The 13,384-nt window shown below is 39.9% G+C and overlaps 1 protein-coding gene across 1 annotated transcript in view; it reads right to left on the reverse strand.

Moving 5' to 3' along the window:
• Positions 1 to 13,384, reverse strand: part of nphp4 (nephronophthisis 4) — a 217,666-nt gene that overhangs the window by 6,868 nt on the left and 197,414 nt on the right. The window contains exons 26-28 of the mRNA XM_070447926.1: positions 11,642 to 11,813; positions 10,997 to 11,176; positions 9,315 to 9,458 (exon numbers count right to left, since the gene is read on the reverse strand). Coding sequence (XP_070304027.1) covers positions 9,315 to 9,458; positions 10,997 to 11,176; positions 11,642 to 11,813 — 496 coding nt within the window. The remainder of the gene's footprint in view (positions 1 to 9,314; positions 9,459 to 10,996; positions 11,177 to 11,641; positions 11,814 to 13,384) is intronic.

The raw sequence follows: 13,384 nt of genomic DNA on the forward strand, positions 1-13,384 counted from the left end.
ATTAGGGTTCAAGTAAAACTTTTGAATAAGTGAAGCTTTTAGTTTACTTTTAAGGTTTAGTGCTTTTATATTTAATAATCTCAACCCACCAATTCATATTCATTATATAGATAGGCACGTTTTATTTTGTCTGGTTAGCATCCCAGATGAAGTGAAATATTTTTTGCTCATATGATTTGAAAAACGAATCATCAGGAGTAGGCAGCGCCATAAGTACGTGAGTAAACGGAGATATGACTAAGGAGTTAATCAGGGCAATTTCTCCATAAATAGACAGGTATTTACCTCTCCAGGTTGCAGGATCTTGTCTATTTTACAAGTTTTCTATTGTAACTCATTGCGGAGAGCTTATTGTGAGCGGACCAAGTAATTTGGCGTCACTCTAAAGCAGAAAGGTGAATAAACGAGTCAGGAGTAGGTTTTCTTGATTGAACACAGTTCTCTATTGAGGAATTTTGTCAATACAAACACTCCAACATAACAATGAAAATCTCCCAAGGAAAAACATAAATCTTCTTCTCCAGATGAAACAGGAACACAATACAGTTAACCACCTAACTGAGGAACTCAATTTAACCTTGCGCAATACCCTAGATGCAGTTGCACCCCTAAAAACTAAAAAAATTTGTCATAAGAAACTAGCTCCCTGGTATACAGAAAATACCCGAGCTCTGAAGTAAGCTTCCAGAAAATGGAACGGAAATGGCGCCACACCAAACTGGAAGTCTTCCGACTAGCTTGGAAAGACAGTACTGTGCAGTATCGAAGAGCCCCTACTGCTGCTCGATCATCCTATTTTTCCAACAAAATTGAGGAAAATAAGAACAATCCGAAATTTCTTTTTGATACTGTCGCAAAGCTAACTAAAAAGCAGCATTCCCCAAGTGAGGATGGCTTTCACTTCAGCAAGTATAAATTCATGAACTTCTTTGAGGAAAAGATCATGATCATTAAAAGCAAATTACGGACTCCTCTTTAAATCTGCGTATTCTTCCAAAGCTCAGCTGGTCCCAAGAAACAAAGAGATCTCTGTTGAATCTGACAATTAATCTTGATGGTTGTAAAGTCATCTCAAATAAAACTGTGAAGGACCTCGGCGTTACTCTGGACCCTGATCTCTCTTTTGACGAACATATCAAGACTGTTTCAAGGACAGCTTTTTTCCATTATGTAACATTGCAAAAATCAGAAACTTTCTGTCCAAAAATGATGCAGAAAAATTAATCCATGCTTTTGTTACTTCTAGGTTAGACTACTGCAATGCTCTACTTTCGGCTACCCGGATAAAGCACTAAAAAACTTCAGTTAGTGCTAAATACGGCTGCTAGAATCCTGACTAGAACCAAAAGATTTGATATATTACTCCAGTGCTAGCCTCCCTACACTGGCTTCCTGTAAGGCAAGGGCTGATTCAAGGTTTTACTGCTAACCTACAAAGCATTACATGGGCTTGCTCCTACCTATCTTTCCGATTTGGTCCTGCCTACATACCTACACGTACGCTACGGTCACAAGACGCAGGCCTCCTAATTGTCCCTAGAATTTCTAAGCAAACAGTTGGAGGCAGGGCTTTCTCCTATAGAGCTCCATTTTTATGAATGGTCTGCCTACCCATGTGAGAGACGCAGACTCGGTCTCAACCTTTAAGTCTTTAATGAAGACTCATCTCTTCAGTGGGTCATATGATTGAGTGTAGTCTGGCCCAGGAGTGTGAAGGTGAACGGAAAGGCTCTGGAGCAACGAACCGCCCTTGCTGTCTCTGCCTGGCCTGTTCCCCTCTCTCCACTGGGATTCTCTGCCTCTAACCCTATTACAGGGCTGAGTCACTGGCTTACTGGTGCTCTTCCATGCCGTCCCTAGGAGGGGTGCGTCACTTGAGTGGGTTGAGTCACTGACGTTATTTTCCTGTCTGGGTTGGTGCCCCCCCTTGGTTGTGCCGTGGCGGAGATCTTTGTGGGCTATACTCGGCCTTGTCTCAGGATGGTAAGTTGGTGGTTGAAGATATCCCTCTAGTGGTGTGGGGCTGTGCTTTGGCAAAGTGGGTGGGGTTATATCCTTCCTGTTTGGCCCTGTCCGGGGGTATCAGGGGCCACAGTGTCTCCTGACCCCTCCTGTCTCACCTCCAGTATTTATGCTGCAGTAGTTTATGTGTCGGGGGGCTAGGGTCAGTTTGTTATATCTGGATACTTCTCCTGTCTTATCCGGTTCCTGTGTGAATTTAAGTATGCTCTCTCTAATTCTCCTTTCTTTCTCTCTCTCGGAGGACCTGAGCCACAGGACCATGCCTCGGGAATACCTGGCATGATGACTCCTTGCTGTCCCCAGTCCACCTGGCCGTGCTGCTGCTCCAGTTTCAACTGTTCTGCCTGCGGCTATGGAACCCTGACCTGTTCACCGGACGTGCTACCTGTCCCAGACCTGCTGTTTTCAACTCTTTAGAGACCGCAGGAGCGATAGAGATACTCTTAATGATCGGCTATGAAAAGCCAACTGACATTACTCCTGAGGTGCTGACTTGCTGCACCCTCGACAACTACTGTGATTATTATTATTTGACCATGCTGGTCATTTATGAACATTTGAACATCGTGGCCATGTTCTGTTATAATCTCCACCCGGCACAGCCAGAAGAGGACTGGCCACCCCTCATAGCCGGGTTCCTCTCTAGGTTTCTTCCTAGGTTTTGGCCTTTCTAGGGAGTTTTTCCTAGCCACCGTGCTTTTACACCTGCATTGCTTGCTGTTTGGGGTTTTAGGCTGGGTTTCTGTACAGCACTTTGAGATATCAGCTGATGTAAGAAGGGCTATATAAATAAATTTGATTTGATTTGAATACGATTATCTTTAAACTACAACAAAAGTCACGGGTTTGTCACCGTCTTAATGGTTCTCCATGGATAGCTCCCCTCTCTTGATGGCCATCRTCCAGAGATAGTTTTCCCCCCTCTTATCTGCTGGTTTCCCCTTTCTTATAGGGGAAAGAGAATATGTGCCTCTGGTTACCTCGTCTCACATGCCTTGTTGGGCTACTATCCGTGAGCCCAGCCTGCCCTCTGGTGGTCCTTCCACATTATTTATATATTTTATGATATGAATACCAAGTATGTCTACTTCACCATCAGCCCATTGAATAGGTAAACTGCAGGGTAATGTAAAAGTTGTATTTTTTAAAGATCCAATACGTAATATTGTACACATCATAATTAGGTTTTAGTCCAGAGAAGTTATCTAGATCTTCAATGAGACATTGCAGGGATTTAGTTTGCATACTTAATATAAAACTTGAGTCATCGGCATACATGGACAACTTTGATTTTAAACCTTGGATTTCTAATCCTCTAATGTTGTTATTGGATCTGATTTCAATAGCTAGCATTTCAATGGCCATAACGAATAGATATGGTGACAGCAGACACCCTTGTTTAACTCCTCTTGACAATTCAAAACTCTCTGAGAAGTAGCCGTTATTTACTATATTACACCTGGGGTTGCTATACATTATTTTTACCCTTTTTATTAGAGAATCACAGAAATTGAAAAAATCCAGACATTTATAAATAAAATCCAGTCTTACTTTATCAAATGCCTTTTCAAAATCCGCTTTAAATACCAGGCCTGGCTTCTTAGATGTTTCATGATCTTCTATTATTTCTAATAGTTGTCGTATATTTTCTCCAATGTATCGTCCATGTAAAAAAAAACTGTCTGATCAGGATGAACAATACCTGGTAAAACCCTTTTAATTCTGAGTGCTATGCATTTCACTAGTATTTTTGCATCACAACATTGAAGTGTAAGGGGCCTCCAGTTTTTTAGATAGAATGGGTCTTTATATTTGCCATCTGGGTCTTATTTTAATAATAGAGATATCAGACCTTCCTACTGAGTACCTGACAGACTACCATTTCTATAGGAGTAGTTAAAACAAATCTAACAACGGAGCTTTTAGTATATCAAAAAAGGCTTGACATGCCTCTACTGGTACACCATCAACCCCTGGGGTTTTTCCAGACAAAGGATTTAATAGCCTCAAAAAGTTATTCCTCTGTAATTTGGCCTTTGCACTGATCTTTCTGTAAATTTGTTAATTTTCCATTTTTTATATTATTTGGAAAGAATTCCTTACCGTAATCTTCATTCAGTGGGAGAGGATGAGACGGAAAAGAACATCTGCCTAAAATATTTAGCTTCCTCTTTTAAAATATAATTTGGAGAATCATAGATGACTGTCTTCAGTAACGAGTTTCTGCAAATTATTTTTGTTAGCGTTCCTGTATTGGAGATTTAGGAAGGATTTTGTGCATTTTTCTCCATATTCCATCCAGTTTGCTTTATTTTTGTAATAGATTACATTAGATCATTCTTGAATAAAATCCTCAAGTTCTTTTTGTTTTTCCTCTAACTTATTTTGCATCTCTGTAGTATTGTTTTTATTGCTATCTACCTGTACTATTAGTTCATGGATTTCCCTTGTTAGTCTTTTCTCTTCAGCCAGAAACAGCTTTTTTTTATTATTGATGAATATTGAATTGAATGACCTCTGAAGGTACATTTAAAGGTATCCCAAACAATAAGGGGATTTMCTGAACCTATATTATACTGGAAAAATGTAGTTATAAATTATTTTGTCTTAGTTAAAAATAAGTTGTCCTTCAGTAAACTTTGATTAAATTTCCAATATCTCCGTCCACGTAGAAAAACTATAATAGTTATTTGAATGCAAATTAGATGATGATCCGATCGCATTCTGACTCCTATTAAAACCTTTTTAACCTTTGATGCAAGAGAGAAAGAGACAAGAAAGTGGTCAAGACGACTAGCTTGATTAAGTCTCCTCCACGTATATCTCACTAGGTTGGGGTTTTTTAGTCTCCAAATATCCACTATTTCTAATGTCCATAATATTTGTGATTTCCTTAAGGGCACGGTGATGATAGTTTGTAGAGTTGAGGTACTTAACACTGTGTTATAGTCTCCTACCATAATGATTTGATAATTTGTTGCCTGTAAATTCAATAAATTGGTATAAATGTTTTCGTAGAAGTATGGATCATCCTGATTTGGACCATGTAGATTAATGAGCCAAATCTCTTTTTCGTCCACTTTCATATTCAAAAGGATCCACCTTCCTTGCGAATCATTCCTGACTATTTGCACATTCAGATCGAAATTGTTGTTAATTAATATCATCACACCTTTTGAGTTACTTAGTCCATGACAGAAAATGATTTCACCACCCCATTCCTTTTTCCACGCAACTCCATCTAAGGATGTTGTGAGTGTCCTGTAAACTGTATATGTTATATTCCTTTTCTTTTAGCCACGTAAAGACTGATATTTTTCTATAATCTGCTAAACCGTTACAATTATAACTGGCTAMACTTATTTCACCTCTTACCGTTAACTAGATACTATTCTCAGTCTAAATTGACCATAATTAGTGTTTGTAAAGTTACTGCCATCAGAGGTATTATGAAGGTCAAAATTAGAGCTTTCAAATGTCTGATATTTATAATTCAAGAAATAGGTTCTTGCAATATTTGTTTTATTCCCTTGCCTGTTTGCCTGTGAGCCAATGCCACAGATGTTAGAAAATTGAGACAAGATATTATGTGTGTATCTTGTTGATGTGTATGATATTGGATGTGATTTAGTGAGATTGTGTACGATGTCTGTATAAGAGTAAAACTATTATGTGTGCTGTCCAAATAAATAATAACTCTGTCAATTTGCATGGTTGAGTGTCAATGTGTGTAACATGTAGTGCGTATAGCCATGATATTCATGATGATAATTGTAATCCATATCGTATCACCGTCATAGTTGCATCATAATTACCTTTAACATCATTGAAAAACACATCCCAGCATTTCCATAGCAATTGACGTTTCACATGATCATGAAAGAGACCTTGCATTACTCTAGAGACGGCTTCACTACAGTACAAATGTATTCCGTACAATATGTTATTATTCCCCAATGCCCCTATTCTGATATCTTCCCTTTTCTTGTTGTAAACATGTATAAACTTGAAGACAAATACATTAAAAAGATAGACAAACAAGACATAAAATGTAATTACTGAACCCGACGCTGGACATATCTCTTCTTTTATACTGTGTCTTCAGAAAGTATTCACACCCCTTAACTATTTCCAAATGTTATTGTCTTACAGCCTGAATCTAAAATGTATTAAATTGAGACTTTGTGTTACTGGCCTACACACAATACCCAATAATGTCAAAGTAAAATTGTAAAGCTGAAATGTCTTGTCAAGTATTCAACCCCTTTGTTATGGCAAGCCTAAATAAGTTCAGGATTAAAAATGTGCTTAACAAGTCACATAATAAGTTGCATGGACTCAGTATGCAATAATAGTGTTTAACATTGTTTTTCCAATGACTACCTAATTTCTGTACCCCACACATACAGATAATTGTAAGGCCCCTCAGTCGAGCAGTGAATTTTAAACATAGTCTCAGTCTCAACCACAGAAACCAGGGAGGTTTTCCAATGCCTCACATAGAAGGGCACCTAAAAAAAGCCAGACATTGAAGCTACTTCGAGCATGGTGAAGTTATTAATTACACGTTGGATGGTGTATGAAAACACCCAGTCAATACAAGATACAGACGTCCTTCCTAACTAGTTTCCAGAGAGGAAGTAAACCGATCAGGGATTTCACCATGAGGTCAATAGTTACTTTAAAACCGTTATAGTTTAATGGCTGTGATAGGAGAACACTGAGGATGGATCAACAACATTGTAGTTACTCCACAATACTAACCTAAATGACAGTGAAAAGAAAGAAGCCTGTACAGGATAAAAAATATTCCAAAACATGCATCCTGTTTCCAATAAGGCACTAAAGTAAAACTGCAAGAAATGTGGGAAACAAATTATCTTTTTGTCCTGAATACAAAGCATTATGTTTGGGGCAAATCCAACACAACTCATCACAGAGTACAACTCTTTATATTTGCAAGCGTGGTGGTGGCTGCATCATGTTATGGGTATGCTTGTCATCGCCAAAGACTAGGACGTTTCTGTATTTCATTTTCAACATATTTGCAAAAATTTCAAAAAGCATGTTTTCACTTTGTCATTATGGGTTATGGTGTGTAGATGGGTGAAGTTATTATTTMTTAATCCCTTTTGAATTCAGGCTGTAACACAACAAAATGTCCAATAAGTCAAGGGGTATGAATACTTTCTGAATGCACTGCCACCCTAATATTCTTAATGACATTTAAAAGAAGCATGTGTGATGCGTTTTTCGAACATTGCTTTTTAGGTGTATTTCACCAGAGTACTATAGTACATTGTTTATAATCCTCTGGCTATATTTACGCCACTTGACTGTGATTACAACACATAACGTCTATTAGGGATGTGTGGCGATACGACAACAATAGATTTGTGTAAAACCTCAAATCAACAAAACAGTTTGTCACTATAATTGGCTCATTAGAGGAAAGTCAACCAGAATTAGAGTCATTTTGTAAAAAAGGGAAATTGTTTTCTACAACACCTGGTGTTCCCACCATAAATTGTAAGCTCGTGAAACTACATGCTCTTTGTATTGTTGTTTTCTTTCTCCAAATTAACTACAGCCAGTGTGTTGTGTTATGCTTTGATTATTAGCGGATTTCATATGGTTATCGTTTGTTTGCGGCTCGCCACTCTGTTCATAAGGTCTTATTTGAACATTTGAATAAAAACTCATTTCCAATGGCTGCATTCCACGTAATGGCCAGCTAATATATGGTTAAATGTGTGAGATTTATCTGGTAATTTCTGGAAAACTGTAATATCGATCCTTGCTCTGCTTTTTTTGCTTCCCAAATGTTTTTATTATGGCAGGGTAGTTATTTTGTGGCGTAGGGAAAATTACTCTATTCAAAGTTTTTAAGATATAAACCCCATAAATTGTTTAGAGAGCATTGAGCCTGAAGCTATGTTGACTAAATGGAAAACACAGTTGGTTATTTTTCTTGCCTCTCTCTCTCCCGCTGTCTCTCTCTATTTGGTTAAGCATCATCTGCATGCAAGTGGTAGAAACATAAACAGATTTTTTAAGGAGTTAATTTTCCATTTACACCGCTGCTTTCACCGCTGTCTTGCAAATGACAGCGAACGAAAGCCAATGATGTTGAGACGACTTGTTTATGTCGAGATGTTTATGACCTGTTTATGAAGTCAATGAATCTCCTATGAGACACTGGGGCTAATGACGGAACATGGGAAAAAATCAACAGCTATAATGGACGTGTTCTATTATTCATATTACGTAAACGTTATCTCAGGTGCAGCGAAATGCTTGTGTTTCTCGCTCCAACAGTACAGTAATACCTAGCAATAACAAAATAAAAATAACAATACACATAATCCAGAAAAATAAAGAAATGAAGAAATATCAGGACGAGTAACGTCAGAGACCAGAATATAAATATATAAAATATATAGATATATACTGAACAAAAATATAAATGCAACATGTAAAGGTCCCATGTTTGATGAGAAGAAATAAAACATCCCAGAAATGTTTAATACGCAGACAAAACGTATTTCTCTCCAATTTTGTGCATGAATTTCTTTACATCCCAGTTAGTGAGCATTTCTCGTTTGCCAAGATAATCCATCCACCTGACAGGTATCGAATATCAAAAAGCTGATTGAACAGCATGATCATTACACAGGTGCACCTTGTGCTGGGGACAATAAAAGGCCACTAAAATGTGCAGTTGTCATACAGCATTCTTACATACTGTACATATTTCTCTTTTCCAGGTGGGATAGGGCAGTGTGAAGAACAATGGGGATGGCGTCATCCGTGGATCTGTTGGGGCGAATTGTAGCACTTCATAATGACAGAAGTGAGTGCTAAGAGGCGATAATCATTTAGTTCAGTTACCTTCGCTTTCTTGGGTACAGGAACAATAGTGGACATCTTGAAGAAAGTGGGGACAACAGATTGGGATATGGAGAGATGAAATATGTCCGTAAACACAAACTAACGACTTGTTAGTGTCACTGGTCTGTCCCAGAGCCAATAACTACAGAGGCAGAAGTCTTTCCAGTGTCAGTAATGAATACGGTCCAGGTACAATACTACACCCAATTACCTCCAGGCATGTTTGAAAATAGAAAAGGATGGTCTCCCCCCCTCCCTTCTCCCTCCCTCTTCCTCACATTCTCTCTCGCTCTCTTTTCCTCTCTCTCCCTGTTGCTCTCCCTCCCTCCGTTCCTCATTAAATGTCAGTTTGAACAGAGACATGACAAGAGGGCAGTGTTGTGCTTTGTAGTGGTGCTCACCTCAAAACGGTCCTCTTTAAACTGGAGCAGGTCAGGGTGGTCTGACCGTAGCAGGAGGACACGGCTGGTGGGGTAGGGGTTGGTGTAAGTGATCTTCCGGGTGCTCCCCCGACCCCCTCCCACAGGTGCACACATTTCAAAAGCCTGCCAGAAGAGAGATATACAACACATGTCTAGGATCAGTTAAGCCTCCTCGGAATTGTATCCTTAACCATTAGGGGGGAATAAAAAAAAGACCTTAGATCACATCTGTGGGAGAAACTAAATGATAGAAACACACAACACTCCTAGTAGAAACAGGCCCTGAGAAACAGGTCTAGGATCAGTTTAGTTTTGATCAGATCCTAAACTCAACCATTAGGGGAAAAAAAGAAAGAAAAAAAGAAAGACTTTAGATCTGTCTGTAAAGAAGAAAAAAAATGAAACGAGACAAATCCAAATGGTGCAATAGAATTAATATCAGTGTAGAATGCAACAGAAAGACACATGACATTCGAAGCAAATAGCTGGTATGGATGAAACAGAGTCTTATTCATTAGGCACCAAACTGAACAAAATGGACTGAAACAGGGATGGACTACTACCTGAACATAACCAATAAGATACGCTTGTTTTCCTTTTCCGTTGCTAAACATTTTTCTACGAGTGCACTAATGAATATGAAACCTTATCTGTTCATCTTTCGCCCCTGAGAGAGAAAGGCAACGGGGCACACTATCAGATTGTGAATCTAAAATCACTTAGGTGATTATATCAATGTTTAGAAGAAGGTGCCCAGATTGACAATACAGAGAGATAAAACACTGTTAGAACCATTGAGGATTAAAGTCACATAACATTATGTGCATATAAATTCGTACAATCTCACAGACGCACCAAAAACATATGATACTGTTATTGTGAGCTCCACAAAGATCTCACAAAAACAGTCTCTTCATTCATAATTTAGCAGAGGATCATAACAGTGGAGAGAAACCAAATAATGTTATTTTGGGTGTGTTTCTTGTCATCGTGACATCATAAGGGGAATAAAGTTCCACTGCATTGCACACGTCTTTGTGAGACTGCACTGCGCCATTCAATCGTTCAGACAGTTTCACTACCCATCTAGGAGATACTGTATGCTAAGGTTATTACAGCCAAACTATAGGAGACACCTTTAAAGAGCATGGCACTAATTCCAAATGGKACCGTATTCCCTATATAGTGCACTACTTTCGGCCAGGGGTGCACTACTTTTGGCCAGGACCCATAGTTATCTGGTTAAAAGTAGTGCACTATGTAGTAGAATATAGGGTTGCCATTTGGGACGCAGACCATGTCTTTAGCCAGCCATCTCCGTTGCCAGGAATCCCTCTCGCTCCCTCTATCTCGCTCTCCTTTAACAGCAGGTGTCCTCTATTGAGCATTTTTTGGGGACACATTATCCTGCTTTGAGCCGCAGTGCAAGCGTCTGAGTGAGTGAGTGTGTGTAATAGGTCCATATGTCTGTGTGTGCGAGTGTGAATAAGTGTCTATGTGAGACAGAATGAAAGACTGCGTATGGGAGAAAGAGCCAAAGACAAAGAGAGCAAGAGAGAGAGAGAAAAAGACATAGAGATGGATAGATACTGAGAGAGAGTGAGAGACAGGCAGAGAGAGAGAGAGGCAGAGAAAGACAGAGCTTCAGTGGGTGGTTTCACCTTGGAGAGGATGGGCAGGCGACAGGTGAGGCTGAGGAGCCAGCAGGCCACCAGCGTGTGTTGCTCCACGTCCACCACGGTGAGGTAGCAGAAGCGGCTGCCCGCCCGCAACGGACACACACACAACTGCAGGTCCTGTACCACACCCGGGAGGAGGACAAACACCTCCGCTGGGTCCACCTGGGAGAGGGGAGGAGGGAGGGAGAGGGAAGGAGGGAAAAGGGGGGAAGAGAGATGAGATGGGGAGAGAGAGGAACATTGCTCCCATTTCAACCCGCTCAAAACACAGAACCTGCTCGATAGGTTCAACAGCCTTTGTAGGACTCTCTCTCTCATGTAACAATACATACTACAGTCAGATTACCTGCTAAGAGCAACAAAATAATCAATTGAAATATAGTCTTTGAAATATAGACTAGAGCCAGCCTCTAAATTAGTTATTCATTAAATATTTATCTTTGGTGAAAACATATAAAACATGCATTTTGTTCTCTACAGTGAGCATGACTGTATTCCATTCTGACAACAACCCATAGGGCTCTAGTCAAAAGTAGGGCACTATGTAGTGAATAGGGTGAAATTTTGGACGCACAGTCTAACTTTATCAACCAGGGTGGCAGAGAGACACCGGACAGCCAGTTGTACCTTGAGCTCCTGTGGGTGCGAGGTGTAACACTGGACCTTCCGGGTGGCTTGGGTGCCCCGTATCACCAGTGATTGACAGGTCCGCTGGCCAGTCACACAGCTGATATCCACCCGTTGCAGGAAGTGCACATATACTTGCCAGACTTGGGCGGGCACCGCCAGCCACTTATCACTATGGAGACATCAGACGAGAAAACAATTAGGTCTCAGAGCGAATCAACTCATAATGAGAGGAGGAGGGGCGGAACTAATGATGAGGTGATTTATCTCTGTTGCGATAAGAGACATCAACATTTTAGTCATTTTTGAGCACCTCGTCTGATAGCGGGGGCTACATCCCAAATGGCACCCTATTCCCTATAAAGTGCACAACTTTTAACCAGAGCTCTATGGGCCTTGGTCGAAAGTAGTGCACTATATAAGGAACGGGGTGTGATTTGTGACGCAGCCCCGGGCTAGGAGATATCATAGGAATAATTTTCATTGCGTCGAGTTCCAGTTGACTCTGATAATGGTGATTCCAGAATGAGCTGTGGCTATGGAGGTCAAAGGATGCCTCTTAAGCCTAATCATCCCTCCCCTGAGATTACAGGCCGGGGAGAAGAGAGAAGTCGGCCTGTTCGGAGATTGATGAGGAAAATGGATTCTGCCATGTGAAGCAATCAGCCTGGTGAATCCGACATACTGATTAAATCAATGAGATTAAGGCCCCGCATGAGCAATCTAATCAGAGGATCATCGCCGGAACCAACGGCCATCAGTTTCATCCACACTGGGAAGGGTAGGATGGGGTGTGCGTGTGTGTGTGTGTGTGTCAGTAGCGACCCGTTTATTAGGGCATTAGGGGATATTATTTATTTGATATTATTTGTACAATTTATATGGATCCAATTATTTTTTGTACAATTTATATGGATTTTGCTTAAAATGCTCATAAAAGTGTGGTAAATGTGTGTACATTTTACTGTTTCAAAAATATATTGTTCAAAATAAGCTGTTCAGTTACTTACTACTCTGCCAGCAGCAGCCTGGTGTCCAGTGCTCGGATTGCATTACCAGCTTTTACATTGCTTGTTATGTGGGTGGGGGGGGGGGTTCAAGTCAATGCACAACGTAAACGGACAACAGTCGAAGGATACAGGGATGCAATAGCTAGAACTTTCTCACAGACCTTGTAGGACAAAAAAAGCACGGCTCTATGGCTGTCAGCAAAACTTTGTTTCCCCTGCTGTTCATCAGATGCTTACTAGTGGCAACATGTTGTGTGGACTAAAACAAGATAAAACCGGGTGTTTCACAAAGCATGATCAACTTAATTAGCCAGCTACAGTAATTAGCTACCGGTAGTTTGCTATCTCGCATGCCAATTTCATGTGCATCTGAACTAATAACTTAACATTTGAATTATTGAAGATGCACTATGCAGAAATCACTCTGCCATTTCCTGGTTGAAAAATTCTAAATGGTTTGCATCATTCCAGTTTATTTGACAAAACAAGGAAGTATAGTGTAAAGAATCATTGTACCATCTAAACCGCTGTTAAATATATTTTCCATAACCAAAAATATTTTATTTTCAGCTGRTTGAAGCTGGTGTTAAAAAATGACATTAAAATATGCAAAAATGAAACTTAATGGGAAGCATAGAAATAGTGCACATAGAACATATATACAGCTCCTTAGACTTGCTTTCAATGAAAATGACAGATACAGTACCAGTCAAAACTTAGGACATACCTACCC

The sequence above is a fragment of the Salvelinus sp. IW2-2015 genome, linkage group LG17, assembly GCF_002910315.2.
Source record: "Salvelinus sp. IW2-2015 linkage group LG17, ASM291031v2, whole genome shotgun sequence".
Classification (NCBI taxonomy): domain Eukaryota; kingdom Metazoa; phylum Chordata; class Actinopteri; order Salmoniformes; family Salmonidae; genus Salvelinus; species Salvelinus sp. IW2-2015.